Below are 17,554 nucleotides of genomic sequence, written 5' to 3' on the forward strand. Positions count from 1 at the left end.
CATCAGCGTACTGATAAACCCGCGCCCCATGTCTCCGGATGATCTCTCCCAGCGGTTTCATGTAAATGTTAAAGAGCATGGGAGACAGAAGGCTCCTTGAGGGACCCCAGTTTTAAGGGGCCTCTCGTCAGGCACCACGTCTCCCAGCTGCACCATCTGGGACCTCCCGGAGAGTAGGACCGGAACCACTGGAGCGCAGTGCCCGATCCCCACCTCTGCCAGGCGTCCCAGAAGGTACCATGGTCTATGGTATCGAAAGCCGCTGAGATGTCCAAGAGCACCAGCCAGGGAACGCTTCCCCCTGTCGATGCTCAGACGGAGATCATCGACCAAGGCGACCATGGCCGTTCTCAACACCCCATCACCGCCCGGAAGCCAGTTTGAAAATGGGTTCCAGATAATCCGTTTCATTTCCACGGGGGGGGGGGGGGGGGGGGGGGGGGACACTTGCACTATTTCTCTTCCCCCCACCTCCAACTTACCTTCTCCTCCCCTCTTTGTCTACTCCTTCCCCCCCTCCTTCCTTCCCGCCCACAGGTTTCCTACCCTCCCTACTCCTCTCCCTGTCTCCCTTCCCCTCCCACCTGCTCCCTCCCTTGCTTCTTTCCTCTCCGCTGAGCTGTATCGCACCCGCCCTCTCGATCACCTTACCCACCAATGGTAGCAGCCGAAAAACAGGCGATAATTATTAGTGTACCAGGGGTCGAGGGGAGGGCTTTTTATTAACATAGGTTTTACAATGGGCCAAGTTCAGAAGAGGGAAATAGCCCTCCCTCATAGATGTTAACTCTCCGGTTGTTTTGTTTGTACCACTCCTGTTACCGCCGGCGTCCCCCCTGGGCGCAACCACGAGGGGGACAGGGATCAAGAGCGCAGGTTGTTTTTCCGAACACTTCCGAGGATCTTGTCCACCTCCTCGGTACCTCACCAACTCAAACTAATCTCCCTACAAATACATTCAAAGGAAAGGAAGCTGACAATGTTGGAACCAGGTTCTCTTGATTTAAATCACAATCAATATTTTAAGTTCCACATTTTGCAATGCATAAATTTCCTGTACAGGATGCTTGCTAACTCAAGCATATTGTTTTGTAACTAAATTCATCATCTGTGTACCACACTCCAAAATCTTTTGGTCATGTAGTCCGTATACTTTTTTGCACTACAAAACTATACTTGCTTGAAGGAAAGGATGGGGGCAGTGAATTAATTATTTTGCTTTCTGTACATATAAAAGGACTAAGGTCAAGGCCCAATGGAGCAAAAAATTGGTTGCATATCTACCCCATAGGTTAGATTTTAATATTGAAAAACAAGCTGCAACTTTTATTGAAAAACAAGCTGAATTATAACAGGTTTGGTATTTGAATTCTGGTTCAAAAACCAAGTTCAGTTTTAAGCTGTACACTTACAATAACTGTTTTTAACTCAAATTTATTGACCATTTTAATTAATATTTAATGTAGTTGAGAGAGCAAAGGTTTGTACATTTTAAAGTGACAATTCTACCGTTTACCATCTTTATTTGTAAGTGAAAATCAAAAAAAATCAGGTTATTTGCAGCAGAATGAACCGGTATTCTTACTTGTGGGGGAAAGCATAACATGCTGTGTACATAACTGGACTGGGCTCCAATTTTACTTGGTCTGTCTTGATGCAGCAGCACAAGCCAGTGAGGAGGCGGTCACAGTTCGTCGTGAACGCAGCACATTTAGGCGTCAGGCAGTGCGGCGCCGTCACAATGCAGGGAGTAACCCTACCCCTCCTTCATTGCTCATCGGCTCACCCCTCAGGTATGATATTTGTGTTCCACTGTATGTAACATGCATGCAGCTGATCACTGCTTTCCACTCCCCAAAATGTTGCAGAAGTGTTTTGTTTTGCCTTGTGTTCCTTTCCCAACCAACCAGTCTCTTTGAGCTGCTACTGCATGCATTTGTGATCTTTATGGATTGTGCATGTATACAGTACACTGTTTATATCTATGCCCCTTCCACCACATGAGCATGTAGACCAGTGAATTACTTCCAGACAAAATGCTAACAAACTGCCATAAAGCTAGCTCTTTCATTTAAGTTTATCAAAACTCCCAGTTTCACTTTTTCCTAAAAATGTAAAATGTTGGAATTGCTGCCGTAAATGCTGCAGTTTAGTCTGCCTACCGAATATGAAAGCAAGAGGTAGGTGAGTTCAGCTTCTGAAATGGTTGATTGCACCTTACCTATTCTTAGACTACTATAAATCACATGGAACATTATCAGTATCCAGAAGTAATCCTTAAATTCACAAACTGCCTATCTAGTTAAACCTTTTTACCAATTTTAAATTTTAAATGCTCAGATATGTGCATTTCATCATTAAATTCTAGATGAAAGTAGATAGTCAAACACCAAGGAATCAATGACTGAACTTCCTATTGCATTGTTAACATGTCTTAAAATACTAATTTAAATATGTCTGTTATTTTAGAAGTCAAGGCAAACATCAAATTCTAAAACACTGTTGTTCTGATACTGAAACAGAAATCTGTTTTACTGGAACCAAAAGAAGGCATTTAGGATGGATGGATAGACAGACTAGGTAGGCAGGCAGGTAGTTTTAGTGTTCAGAAACTATTTAATTTACCGCAGATACTCAATTATAAGTTGATTTCGTGTATAAGTTGAGGGCAGGTTTTGGGCCAAAATTACCAATTTTTATATGATCTGTGAATAAGTCTAGGATAAAACTTAGGGACATATAAAAAGGATGTAAAGCACAAAGCAAAGGAAAACTATGCCAAAGTTCTTACAAAATTCTGGTAGCCATAACTGTTCGTGCTCACCGTAAAGGCTAGTGCATCTTTTAGGTGTTCTCAGGATAGACTACGCTCTTGCCTTTCATCACTCTACTTAGAGATTGAGACGGTTCCTTTTTTTGAGTTAAAGTACAGTACTTACATTGACCCATGGATAAGTTAACCCAGTTTTTTAGGTTAATTTTTAAACTAAAATTTCTAGACTTATACATGAGTATATACAGTAATTCCTAGAGAGCAAATGTTCAGTTAATCATGATGTTTGCAGTCCTACATATGTATTTTTCAGTGATAAAATGCAATTCGTTAGAAGACATGCACAAATAGGTAATCAGAAACTTCTTATACAATAGGGGTGCTCCTGACTCATCTCTCATAATAGTTTCCTTCAATCCTCCCTGCCCTGTCTTTGGGGGGTGGTGTGTGATGGGGTTCACAAGGGGATGAAGAAAACAAGAGAGTTTGGGGCTTCCTTGCACAAGCAGAGTTGCCTTTCCACTCATGCAAAATGTTTCTGAAACCAAGCTGTAATGATTAACATCATGTGCTCTGTTCATTGGTCTTAACCTACAGCAACAAGGACAGTATTAAGTGATGCCTTGAAAGACTAGCTTAATGAAACAGAGCAAACCATATATATATATGTAGAACAAATTTTATACAATAAAACTGTAGAATCCAAAATAAAAATATAGAATGAACAGAAAGTTCTGTGCAAAATTAGAACTATACAGGTTGAGGGGTTTTTTTAATCCAAAATGCATGGGACCAGAAGTGTTTTTGATGTTTGATTTTTATTTATTCTGAAATACTTGTATTTGCATATACATATATAATGAGATATCTTAGCGATGGGACCCATGTCTAAACACAGAATTATTATGTGTTTCATGTACAGTATACCTTAGACACATAGGCTGAAGGTAATTTTATGCACTATTTAAAATAATTTTGTGCATGAAACAAAGTTTGTATACATTGAACCATCAGAAGGCAAAGCTGACACTATCTTAGCCCCACCCATGAAAAATGTTTTGGTTTTTGGAATATTTCAGAGTTCTGGCTAAGGGAAACTTAACCTGTCATGATATAATGAGATAAAATGAGTATCCAACGTATTAAATACATGTGAAATAATTTCTCATGGAATTATTGAATAATTACAGTGTTTAAAGTGAAATAGGCTGAAAATATTGTTTGCAGTTGCCAGAGCACATACATTGGCTTCTTCTGTTTTTTACAACAGTCTGTGGTACCTCTTGGAAACATTTTCAACCTAATGTTTTATTGCTCTTTTGAACTGCATTCCATAGCTACAAGCCACTGAGTCCATTAAATGTATTTGATATCCCATATTTGACATGCTTCTGTACAAGTGATAAAAAAGTAATAATGAGGTGGAAAGTATCTGTAAAACCTGTTTCATGCCATCTGCTTCCATAAGATACGCCTTATACGCGGGCGCGCTTTGTGTGTGTGCACTGCCACTTCGCCACGTGCACAAGCCCCATTCATTTAAATAGGGGTCGAGCATAGGTGGTACTGTATTTGCTTTATGCGGGGGAGTACGGAACGGATCCCTGCATAAAGCAAGGGTGCACTGTAGTTAATAATTAATAACACTGGGATATTGCCTCTTCATACAGAACTGCAAAAACATTCAAGTTCCTAAGTCATTCATTTATTCCTGATCATTCAGAAATATTTAAAAAATAACTCAACTACATAGCAGATTGTATTGATCACAATTCATTGAGCATCAAGTCCATAAAATGGACTTTATTTGTATGAGAAATATTAAAACTTCCAGCTATATATCATCATCACAGAAATCATGATTGAAAATCATCACCGGTTTATATTATTGATCCTAAGTAGTGTAGAAAGAGGCCTATTCACCACCTTCCATGCTTTAGGTACAAGTGAAACAAACAAACAAAAAAATGTGTACTTAGGAATGTGTGAAGAGCAGAGTCTAATTATATACATAGCATGACATCTCACTTTGTGAAACCCTAACCATGAAAAATGCCTTTATGCAATTTTAAATCTGGCACTGCAGGATTTTTCTGGTATGGTTAGAATTTCCTAGACCTCATGAAGAACTGTTTCACATAGGCTCTTCCACGTATGGAAGCCCATTTCTTTAGATTGTATCTTCAATTTTTTTAAGTGGGACTTTTTGCATGAACAAATGAAAACAGTTTAGAACATTCCTTTTATATTATATATACAATATATGTACTGCATATCCAACGTTACATACAAGAATAAATTTCCTATTTATAGTCACTGCTAATGTTTAATACTAGCAGAACACTAGGAAGTTCTTCCGTCTGCAAGTATCCCATTTGCTAATGAAGTGTAATGACATCTTAGTAGTTTTTCTCTCAGGATTCTTTTCTCTTTCTGGAAAAGGTAGGTTGTTCAAATGTAGGGGTAGCAACTCCTTTGCTTCCTTTTCCCTTTTGTGAAAAAGAAGCAGGTTGAATTTGTTAAATGGAAATAAATGTTTATTGGAGCCTATTCCACCTTATTCTTGTGGCACATTGACTTTCCTTGGCTTTAATCCTGTTGGTAGTCCTAACTAAAGTGGACTACTTTTGAATGATGACATTTAACATTTATGTAGATCTCACTGATTCAGTGGGTCTGCTCTAGTTAGGACTAAAAGCAAGATTTAAGCCTTTGTTGTTTTTTCCATTAAGCTCTTTGAATATATCAGAATTATCATAAATAACAAATGTGCCTTCTGTTATGAAAACAAACTGTTTCTGACCTTTTTGTCTAGTTCTCTTGAATGCATGTTTATCTTATTTCCTCTTTTACGCAGTCAATAAAGTAAAGTTTATATTTTAGAAAGAGCCAGAAAACAAACTCCTTCAAGGTAGATAATCACCCATTGCCTAAAATATATGTGCCCCAAGTTGAGATATGATTTTAAGTTCTCAGCAGCTTTTGCAAAGTACACTATTGTGATAACTTGTAACCACATGAAAGTAAGTACGGTATTTATAATCCATTTAACAGGTTACTCAACATAGCTGGGCAGTGTTGTTTTGATTTTAAAATATATTATTAGTCCACAGACAATGAAAGAGAGATTAGGCACATGCCTTTTATACCAAGATATCTAATTAATTCATTTATTCTAGGTCAGTCATGTTTACAGGGGCTGATTGTGGTCCCCCAGAATTTCTTACAACGCTCTTTCCCAACCCTGCATGGAGATGCCAGGGATTGAGTCTGGAATGTTTGCATGCAGAGCATGTGATTGACTACTGAGTTATGGCTTTTCCTGTGGTATCTGGGTTAAAATGCCTTTAATTCATAATCCACACACACTTTCTCTTTCACTCTCTTAAGGTCAATATTGCTAGTATTCCAGCTATACATTTTGGCCATTAAAAGGAACAGTTTGAAAAACAACATGGAGCAGGGAAGTTCTATCACATAAATAATGAGCAACAAATTATTTTTCAGATATGTAAAGCATTACAATATTAGAATTAAAACAAGTCCTAATTATAAAAAAAGTTTTTCCTACAGAAGAGTCCTACTCAAATTGATGATCCATGGACCAGTGCCAGTCCATGAGCCATCAGCTACCTGGATATATTCTAGGAAAGAATTAAAAGAAGTAGCCAATGGGTACAAATATGGTACTGTTTAGAGCTAGTGTGGTGTAGCAGTTTGAGCATAGGATTTGCACTCTGGAGATCAGAGTTTGATTCCCTACTCGGCCATGGAAACCTGCTGGGTGACCTTGGGAAAATCACACACTCTCACCTTCAGAAAACCTCATGATAAAACCTCATGGGTCATTATACATTAGAAATGACTTGAAGGCACACCTTAGCAAGAACAACAAATGATACTGGTCCATGATACACTCTCACACACATAAAATTTGCCAGTAACATTAGATAGCTTAAGATGCAGTGTTTTAGAATGCTCCAGATTGACTTTAGCCCTTCTCAGAAGATATTGTGAATGCTGTTTAAGTAATTAGTGCATGAAAAATGTATTAATAATTGTAATCTTTATGGATTATAACTATGTGTAAGGTGTACACATAATGCACGAGGATGGATTACTTTGAACTCTCCTCCTGTTTTTATGGAAAAAAGCAACACATTAGTTTATTAAATAATGAGAAACATTTTTAAAGTGTTTTGGTTAAGTGTCAATTGCATGACTGATGTGAGATTGTCATTATTTTGGTTAATGGTGATAAAAGTAAACATTCTGAAGTATTTTAATGAAAGAACAAATACTTAAGATTGGTTTGCTTCAATAGAGAATTGGCATATGAGTTTGAAGGCCCTACTACTCTCAGTATAGCCTTCCTGTGAAAGGAGTTGGACATTCTCTTTACAGTAAATGCACTCTCTCTTCATGAAACCAATTTTTAACTTTAAAAAATCCTGCTAGGGTTTAGCAGTATTAGAACATGGCCTTAAAAACATTGAACTAACAAAATATTTTGTTGTACAGAATTGTACTAAATTGACTGTATATAAAGTTTGTGTATTAAATTATCCATTCATAAATAAGTGTTACAAACAGTTCTATGCTACTATAATATTCTTGATTCTACTGTCAATAACTGTTGTTGTTGTTGTTGTTGTTGTTGTTGTTATTATTATTATTATTATTATTATTATTAAGCTTTATTTATATAACACTGTAAATTTACACAGCGCTGTACATACAATCTTTTTAATTAGATGGTTCCCAACCCTCAGGCTTACAATCTGAAATGACACGAAACAAAAGTAGAAGGGCATGGTGGTAGGGAAGGGGATCAGGTCCAGCAGTTCTTCTCTCCCTCTGAGGCCTGGACAATAACAGATGGACTGATGGGAGGGCTCTGCTACTTAATCGAGACCAGGCCCTGCCTTTTCACTGCTACAGCTTTTAAATATATCCAGCATGAAATTGTATCTATTTTTAGACCTTCTGAATTTTTGATTTCTTTATTGTATTCTAACCTGTAAGAACTCCAAATAAGAGAACATTTCCAATCTTATTGAACTGCTTTTACATTAGAACTATTGTTTTTCTTAGTGTACGTTTACTAATAAAAGTAGTTCTGCTAGCTTTACATTAATTTTACCAGTGTAGTATAGGTTTTTGGTTTGTTTATTTGTTTCTTGCCAGCCAGTATGATATAGAAGTTTGTGTGTTGGATTAGGACTCTGAGAGACTGGGGTGAAATCCCTACTTGGCCATAAAAACCCACTGGTTGACCTTGGGCAAGTCATACTCTCTCAGATTAAGAGGAAAGCTATGACAAAGAACCTCTGAATCAATCTTGCCAAGAAACCCCCATGATAGGTGTGTCTTAGAGTCACTATATGTCAGAAGTGAATTTGAAGACACACAGCAAATACAGTTGCCCCTCCATTCTCGCAAACTTGAGATCCGCGTTCTTGATTATAGACGAAGGGGCGACCTCCATTATCCTCAATGGGGCACGTCCTGCGTGCGGTTGCACGCCCCATTCAAGCCTATGGGACTTGAATAAATGTGAGTCTCTGTTTTCGCGGGAAGTTCCGCGAGAACAGAGGGCCGACTGTATGGTTTTACACTAGGAAGTGGCATTTCACTTTTAAAAAATGTATGTATGTATAGATAGGATTATCTAAATCAGTTCCTTGACCTATTTCCAAAGAAGGTGATTGCTTATTTTCATTACTTATTAGAAAGTTATTTCTACTGCCATGGATGTTCCATGTTTCCAAATTTGCTGTGGGTGGGTATTGATTTTAGGGAGCTAGTTATGTTTAACCTGGAAAAGAGATGTTTAAGAGATGATATGATAGCCCTGTTTAAGTATTTGAAGGGGTGTCATATTGAGGCTAGAGCAAGTTTGTTTTCTGCTGCTCCAGAGAATAGGACCCAGAACAATGGATTCAAACTACAGGAAAAGAGATTCCACCTCAGCATTAGGAAGAACTTCTTGTCAGTATTTGACAGTGGAACACAGGGGTGCTTTGATGGTGTGTTCCTGCATGGCAGAGGTGTGGATAGGATGGCCCTTGTAGTCTCTTCCAACTCTATGAATCTATGATTCAGCATGGGAAAAGACAGACAGTAGAGTCCAGCCATGTTGTGGAGGAAGAGAGAGGGAATCTTATTTCCATTTATTTGAGATCTGTATCCAGATAACGCTGTCTAACATGGTGACTCATTGGTCTTTGAGAGCGATCTAAAGTCCAGCTAATTTCCTAGCTAAATAGGAAGATATTCTCACTTAACAAACAGGAAAGCAGATAAGTGGATGCTGCAAAATTACTGAACATTAATTTTTTTTTCTGAGTCATTCAAGCTAACTCTCTGCTTACTGGTCTATCTATTGCATAACAATATTTATCTGTGCATCTGCCTTGGAAAATTGAGCCCTAAATGATAATCAAACTGCAAATATTCATCAATAGCATATTACACTTACTGTGTTTACTCACACCATTCTGAGCATAGTTAACCTAAATAGTAATAGTTAAGAAAAGCCTTTGAAATGCATGAAATTGCCATAAATCAACAGGCAGCTTGAGGGGGCACACAAAAACAGAATAATTATTCAACCTTAACTTATAAATGACTCAGAAATCTTTAATTTTTAGCTTATACAGTCAGCCCTCCATATCCATGGATTCTCCATCCACAAATTCTACTATCCAAAGCTTGACACTGCAGAGTATTCATTTTGTAAATTTCCTTGCCTTATTTTTATCTGTTTGTTAACATTCCTTATTCCAGAAACAGAAACATTTTGTAGTCCCCCCTCCTCACATGTGATTTTCCAAAGGGATTTGGAAAGTAGCAATGATAGGAAGTGCTTCTGTATTATGTTGGCTTGAGGAAACTGATATTTAACCCTGTGTATTTCATAAGTCTCTTATTCTTTCAAGTGTTAAATATTTTATGATATTTCTAATAATAATAATAATAATAATAATAGAATAATAGAATCATAATGTTTTTATTTATATTTCCCACCTCTCCCTGCAGATTGAGGCAGGATTACATCAGTAAAATAATACAATACCTATACAAATTACAGTCAATAAAATAGTAACATTAATAGTAATTCAATAAAATAACTAGGTTATTTTATTCCCAGGCATCGCATAATTGTCGCTTACTATCTGATGTTCTGTTGTTGACTGTTCATCGATCCATTTTCTGTATTGCTATGTATTTTCCCTGGATAATGATTAACCTTCCATTTTGAAGCCAAGCCCTCCCTTCAGTCCATCTGCCTTGGTCCAGGCCTCGGAGGTTGAGAGGAACTGCTGGACCTCTTACCCTTTCCCTCCACCACTCCCTTCTCCTTCTGTGTCATGTCTTTTTAGATTGTAAGCCTGAGGGCAGGGAACTGTCTAACTAAAAAGATTGCATGTACAGCGCTGTGTAAATTTACAGCGCTTCATAAATAAAGGATAACAACAACAACAACAACAACAACAACAACAACAATAATAATAATAATAGGTTACTATCTAGTTGACTGATAATCACACAATCATAGTCTAGAAGTGAAACATCTCATTTCATGATCTCCTGTATAAAGTTGGGTGGGTAAGCCCGCCTGAAGAGATCCGTCTTAAGTGCCTTTTTAAAAGCGTCTAAGGTGGTAATTAGACAGATCTCTTCCGGTAAGCTATTTAGGAGCCGCAGGTGCAAAAGCTCTGTGGGAAGTCATAATTTTCCTAGTCTTATTGTAATCTAGTAAATTCTTCCCGGATGTTCTGAGAGTGCAGGGCGGATTTTGTAGGGAGAGGCATTCCCTCAAGTAACTCAGACCCGAGTCATGTAGGGCTTTAAAGGTAATAACCAACACCTTGTATTGGGCCCAGAAGCTAATTGGCAGCCAGTGAAGAGATTTTAACACAGGTGTTACATGGTCAGACCTAGATATACCGGTGACCAATGTAGCTGCCGCATTTTGAACCAACTGGAGCTTCCAAACTTGGAACAAGGGTAGCCCCATGTAGAGTGCATTACAGAAATCTAAATGAGAGATTACCAATGCATGTACCACTACTTCAAGGTCCTTTTGGTCCAGGTAGGGCCGCAGTTGGTGTATCTGTTGTAGCAGAATTGAGCGCGCAGAGTATCTCCAGAAGCCTGCGTTAGGATGAAACAACCTGCAGCCTTTGAGCTTGCCAAGAATCCAGCTGTAGATGAAAGCAAACTGGAGTCTGGTTTATCTCTGAATAGGCACTTTATTTCTTAGAGTTGCTGATTAGAAAGGAACACACTAACAATAGCTATATCACCACCAACACAAACCCACACTGTACAGTAGAGATCTGGATTTTATATACCATACATTTAAACCATGTGGCCACTTTGCCCAGCCTCTTGCTGTCATCATTTCCTGTGCCACCTGAATTATTGTCCTTCTTCCAGAATGACACTGGATATTTAAATTAGCACTACGTGCTCTCTGGCACACAATGACTTTGTACTTCCAGCTGCTGACATGAGTTCCAGCTGCAACCAGTTCCCAGGTTAACAAGCAATACGTGACCATTTTGCCACATTGTCACATCTGGACATTTTCCTTTAGGCTTTATTTCCTAACAGTATCAACTGAAGTTGATACCAAGCACTCCTGGCTGTTGCATCTATTTGAGATGACAACTCTTTATAGGTAAGCTATTTATAGGTAACAATGATTGGTTGGATTGGTTGGCTAAAGAGTAAAAAGCTCTCTTCTGCTTCTAATACAGTTCTAAGTGTGAATCTGGTTAATGCAACGAGTCATGTACAAACATCCACTTGTAGATGCACAAACTAGAAATCTGGCTATCCCTTTTGACAAATCAGGCTGCAGTGTGCTGTCCCATTTTTCTGCACAGGCTGTGTCATTAAAACAAGTTCTGTTGGTTAGTTTAACAATCCATTTTGCTATACTGAAACATGACACCCATGCCATTTTACTAGGAATCTATCTTATTCTACCCTAGTTGAGCATGTTGTACTTAGTGTGATGAAATTGAGAAGAAAGTTTTGAAAAGTAAAATAGTATTTTTACAGTTGGCTGTCAGGAAAACAGCATTGACATTTTCATAGAACTGAAATTGGTAATCTGAATTTATATTGTGCAGTTTTGTGTAACTTGTTCATAAAATGAAAATATTAGTCAAACAGTGATGTAGCACATTGGAAGCCAGTTTACATGGGTACAGCGAACAGTCATCTTAGAGAGTAGTGAATGTACAGTTGCCCCTCTGTTTGCGCGGACTTCAGATCTGCAAGCCTTGCTTACTCGCAAGGTGCAAACGGAGGGGGTGCGCCACCTCCAGCTGCTTGCGGGCACGTGCCTCTATTCAAGCATATAGGGCTTGAATATTTGTGAGTTTCCATTTTTGCGGGGGCGGGGGGTCCCTCATAAAAACAGAGGGCTGACTTTACTTTTTCCTTGACCACAAACCTAAAATAAGTGAAGAAGACACTAATTTCTCACAGTTCTTTGCTGTTGCACAGATCCTCTCAAGAACAAGGGGAAGGGTGTACTCATTGGGATGCATACATACAATTTTCCTGCAGTTCTTTTTTAATAGTGCTATTTTGGTGCATGTTGGTGACAAGGAATATCCACCTGTATCTCTGTAATGCAAAGAAAATTGCCAGCTAGATGTGTGAACCAGATGAAGAATATTGATTTGTAAAAGGAAGGGAAACTACAAAAATTATTTCCACCAATGGCGTACATTTTTGCTTAAAATATTACTTCAGTTATATGAGCTGTATAAGTCGGCAATGTTGCCACTTCCCAGGGTGTCACCCGGTGCGGGTGGTGGGGTTTCTGGGCAGGGCTTCTAGGGGCAGGGCCAAAAGGGCATCTCTCAACTCCCTGCCAAGCATCATTCTACTTGTGTGTAGGGCAGGCAAGGTAGAGACTGTGCCAAACCCACCCCCTACCGCGGGCTATTATACTCATGTAGAGTGGCATGCAGCAGAGAGGGGAGGCTGGGCACGCTCCCTCACTCATGCACTGATTTGAGGCAAGAATACCAAGGTGGGAGGGGGGCAACTGGGTATCACATCTTCTGGGGTGTCACCCAGTGCAGTCTGCACCCCCCACACCCCACTGGCGACACCACTATAAGGCAGGCAGTTCTGTTTCTTGTTAGTTACTAAGAAGGTGAAGTATGTTGGAATAGTATAGTAGGACAGTGTTAAATGGAGAGTGTTCCTTCTGTTCTTTAAACTCTCTCTTTGAGGTTGTGTTGTTCATCAAGTAGTATAACTCAGTAGTTTTCAAAGTAGTGGTCCTTGGACTGGTGCTGGTCCAAAAACTGTTGGCTGCAGTCCACACAGTTCCAGGCAAGAAGGAAACAATTTCAGGGGATGCAATTGTGGTACCAACACTGGCACATTCAGAAATAAAATGCTGGGGCCGCACATCTGATATCATTAAAAAAATACAGGCATACATCTTAGTCTTACAATTAGTATACAGTCCTCCATTCGTTCTCATGGTCTTCAGACTCACATCCCTCGCTTATACACAATGGACAAACGGAGGTCGAATGAATGGGCCACGGTGCACGCCCCCATACCTATATTCAATCAAATGGGGTTTTAATATAAGCGAAACTCTGTTTTCACGAGGGGTTCCAGAACGGATCTCCTGCGAAAAAGGAGGTGTAAATGTATAGTCATTTTTATGTTTTTCTCTTAGCATTAATAATGGACTTAACAATCTGCTGACTAGAAAACTTAGATCAATTTTTTAAAGCTTATGACGTTTTCCATGTACAGTATAATGTATTTTACAAAAATGTAATTTTGTTTACTGCACAAAAAATGTAAGAAGGATTATTTGCATATAATTAGCATTATTTTTTAAATAGTTAGAAAATAACCTGATGTACAAGAAATAGTGAGCTTGCAATACACAAGTTCAGACTGCAAGAACAAGCCAGTCCTGAAACATAAATAGAAAAGCAGAATATAAATTGAAATAATAAAGGACTACATCCATCTCTGCAGCGTTCCTTGTATCCTCAAATGTGTTCTACAGAGTCCTCCAGCCTCTCAGAGCAGAGTTTGAGGACACAGAAAAGTTTGCAGGCATGAGGGGTAACTGACCCTTTACAACACTGTGATACAACAGCTAAAAAAAGCTAGCATGATTTTAGGCTGCATCAATAGGAGTGTAGTGTCTACAACAAGGGAAATAATAGTTACTGCTTTGACCAGACCTCACCTGGAATACTGAGTCCACTTCTGTGCACCATCATTTTGAATTCTGGGCACCACCAAATTTGACAATATCGACAAGCTGGAGCATGTCAGAGGAAGGCAACCAAAATGTTGAAAGGTCTGGAAACCATGCCCTATGAGGAGAGGCTTAGAGAGCCGGGTATGTTTAGCCCAGAAAAGAGAATGTTAAGAGGTGACATGATAACTGTGTTTAAATATTTGAAGAGATGTCATGTTAAGGATGGAGAAAGCTTGTTTTCTGCTGCTTTGTAGAATAGGATACAGAGCAATGGATTCAAACTATAGGAAAAGAGATTCGACCTAAACATTAGGAAAAATTTCCTGACAGAAAAAGAGGTTCGACAGCGGAATACGTTGCCTCCAAAGTGTCATGGAGTCCCCTTCTTTTGAGGTTTTTCAACAGAGGCTGGATGGCCATCTGTCATGAATGCTTTGATTATGTATTCCTCCATGGGTGGAGGTTAGACTGGATGGCCCTTGTAGTCTCTTCTAACTCTGTTATTCTTCCACTAACAGAAGCAGTTGTGTCATCAGAACCACCCTGATGGATTTTGGATAGTATTTAAGTAATTGAGCATTACTGCCTTGATCTCTTGAAAAATTCTTAACACATTTCAGGGTGAAGAACATCATGAGAAATGTGTAATTTTTTTCGTCCATTGATCATTTTAGATGGGAATTGTGTAGCGCAATTTTCACCTCTGCTGTAATCATATAGAGTTGGCCCTCCACATTTGTGAGTTTCAGATGTGTAGTTTTGATTATTCCTGACTTTGTAGCTGCTGCTTAACAAGGTTGATCTCTTCACCACCTTTCTTTCCACCCTTCCTCCCAGCAAGTCGCATCACGGTATGTTCCCCACTTTGCATCCTCCTCATTTCTAAAGTTCTTCCTTTTGAATCCAATGCTTGCAGCCTCCACAAGGGAAGATCCAGCTTCTCTCCCCTCCTTCTCTCCCTCCTCCCAGCCAGTCAAAAGCAAATCTGCATTCCCTTGCATTGCCAAGCTTTGCATCCTCCTAATCCCCAAAGTCCTTCCCTCTGAATCTGATGTTTGCAGCCACCATCAGGGAAAAATCCAGCTTCTTCCCCCCCTCCCCCTCTCTCCCAGCCAAACAAAAACAACACCCTACCTTCCCTTTGTGGTAATCGCTACAAACATTGGATTGAGAGTGGAAGGACTTTGGAAATGGGGGGATGCAAAGTTGGGCAAAGCAGGGAGAGGTACAATGTTGCTTTTGACTGGCTGGTGGGGGGCGGAGAGGAGGAGAGGAGAGAAGTTGAATCTTCTCTGGTGGTGGCTTCAAATGCTCGGTTCAAAGGAAAGGACTTTGGACATGAGGAGAATGCAAAGTTTGTCAAAGTGGGAAACATACAGTATTGCTTTTGTCTGGCTGGGAGGGAATGGTAGGAGCAAGGGAAGAGAGAAGGTGGATCCTGTGCAGTGGTAGTTGTTAATATCAGATTGAAAGTGGAAGCACTTTGGAAATGTGGGGGAGGCTATGTGTTGCAAGGTTGCAAAGAGAGTTATGGGTGGTGCTTTAGGTGGGAGAAGATTCTTCATTTATGTTTAGGAAAGGCAAACATATTTGCGGTTTTCCACTTTCACAGGGATCTTCCACCCCAACCCCTGTGAATGTGGAGAGGTGACTGTACTTATTTACATGTGAGAAACCCCAATGAATTCACTAGGTTTTAGTCATGGTCAAATACACATAGACTTGTGCTATTGGAAAGTCAAAAAGAAATGTTAGTTAAAGGGATATTTAATGAAAAGTTCTTCCTAAAATACATAATACAATTAGCATAATATCTTGCATTGTAACCTGCTTTATAGTCTTTTATTTATATATTGACCCCACAATTACCCCATTTATTTTACAGAGCAGCTGGTGTTACGGAATGAAGCTTGATTTGCCTATAGTGTGTCTATGATATAAGTAGAGCTTTAATACCAAACTAAAATATATCTTTGTGGCATTTTCAGGTAGTTTTAATTAAAATATTTCCCAACTGTCAATTTTGTCACTTATCAACCATTTACTACCTACACTGTTCCCAGAGTTTGGCTTTGAACTTGCATGAAAGAGTGAAGTTTGCAGTTTGTTAGCAAGAGAAGGGCAAATGTTACTTGCTAAAGAAATATCCTTTCCCCACAAGATTCTTTTGACACAATAAAACAATTGTACACTCTTGAATGCTGCTAAGGAAGGGACTTTGTGGGGCAGAAGTTATGTTGAAGTAATGCTGGCGTGTGTGTGCACACTGTTTGGTCATACTGTTAATATCCTGGATGTGTTGTGACATGCTTTTCATATACACTGGCTCATTCAATATGGTATACTATTGTAACTTTTTTTAAAATATAAAAAAACCCCTAACACTAAAAGTACTAACTCTGGTTTCTAGCTCTTGTTTCTGTGTTCTTCCCTGTAATGTCTCCACCATCCATGTTCTTTCGTAGCCTTCAAGATGTTCAGCAAGGTCACCAGTCCACAACCCAAGTCAAAGTCCAGTCCCGCCCCCACTCCCAGGCCGCTGTGCTCAGTGCTAGTGCCTCCTTGCTGGTGAGAAATGGGAGTATCCACTTAGAAGCATCACATGACAATGCATCTGCTGTTGGCAGCAGCAGTTTGCACGATGAACTTGGTACGCGGGCCTTATATAACCTTGGTGAAATGAAAGTGTTAATGCTGTAAATGTATGCTTTATAATGCACTGTAATATTCTTAGTCTTAGCATCATTTTGGAATGATGGAAGTATGTTTCTTACAGCGAATCACTTGCAGTCCTTTTTCTTTCTTTCCTTTTTTTGCCACACCTCATCAGCTAAACTATTATCCTAGAAGTGAATCACTGAAGATGCTGTATTAAGTCTTCATTGATTTTGTTTGAGTCATATCAAAATATCTCAAGATACTATGCATCAACTTAGTGTGATGTTTTTAACAGCTCTGATGAAGCTAAAACTGGTGTTACAAAAGTAGCTTTATGCAGCCAGAGTTTGGATCGGCCCTCCCTGTTAGGTTGCAGTGTCCTCCATTTCCCCCAAATAGTCTCCAGAGGTTTGTAGAACATTCCAGGACCCATTTGTGTGGGATACAGGGGACTTAAGAGGGAGGTCTAAATTAGTCTGCCAGTGGTGTCCATTGCACTAGTGGAAGAACATAATCTTATCAAGTCTGTGAGACAGTAGGTGGTGGTTGCCTCACACATTAGTATAAAATTATATGGCTTAGTCTTCAACATGAATATCCAGAGAGCCAGTAATTTAAAATGTTGTTGTATTCAGACACTTTTGTATTGAAGACTACAATTGTAAATTACTACCTTCCAGTTATTTATAGACTTGTAACTGTTTTGTATTTTGGCTCAAATGTCCAATTTCTGTAATAGGAAATTACATTTGGCTTTGAGGAAGTAGAAAAACAGATGTTCGGTGTGTGATACTATATTTTCATAACTGAAACAGTAGGATGTTGAAAAATTAGTCTAATTTTACTTGTTTTTG

The 17,554-nt window shown here is 39.2% G+C and overlaps 1 protein-coding gene across 1 annotated transcript in view; it reads left to right on the forward strand.

Moving 5' to 3' along the window:
- The window catches only part of PCNX1 (pecanex 1), a 145,337-nt gene that overhangs the window by 66,083 nt on the left and 61,700 nt on the right, over window positions 1-17,554 (forward strand). The window contains exons 8-9 of the mRNA XM_042459931.1: window positions 1,661-1,793; window positions 16,508-16,692. Of these exons, the coding sequence (XP_042315865.1) occupies window positions 1,661-1,793; window positions 16,508-16,692 (318 nt within the window). The remainder of the gene's footprint in view (window positions 1-1,660; window positions 1,794-16,507; window positions 16,693-17,554) is intronic.

Source organism: Sceloporus undulatus, chromosome 1 (genome assembly GCF_019175285.1).
Source record: "Sceloporus undulatus isolate JIND9_A2432 ecotype Alabama chromosome 1, SceUnd_v1.1, whole genome shotgun sequence".
Lineage (NCBI taxonomy): Eukaryota > Metazoa > Chordata > Lepidosauria > Squamata > Phrynosomatidae > Sceloporus > Sceloporus undulatus.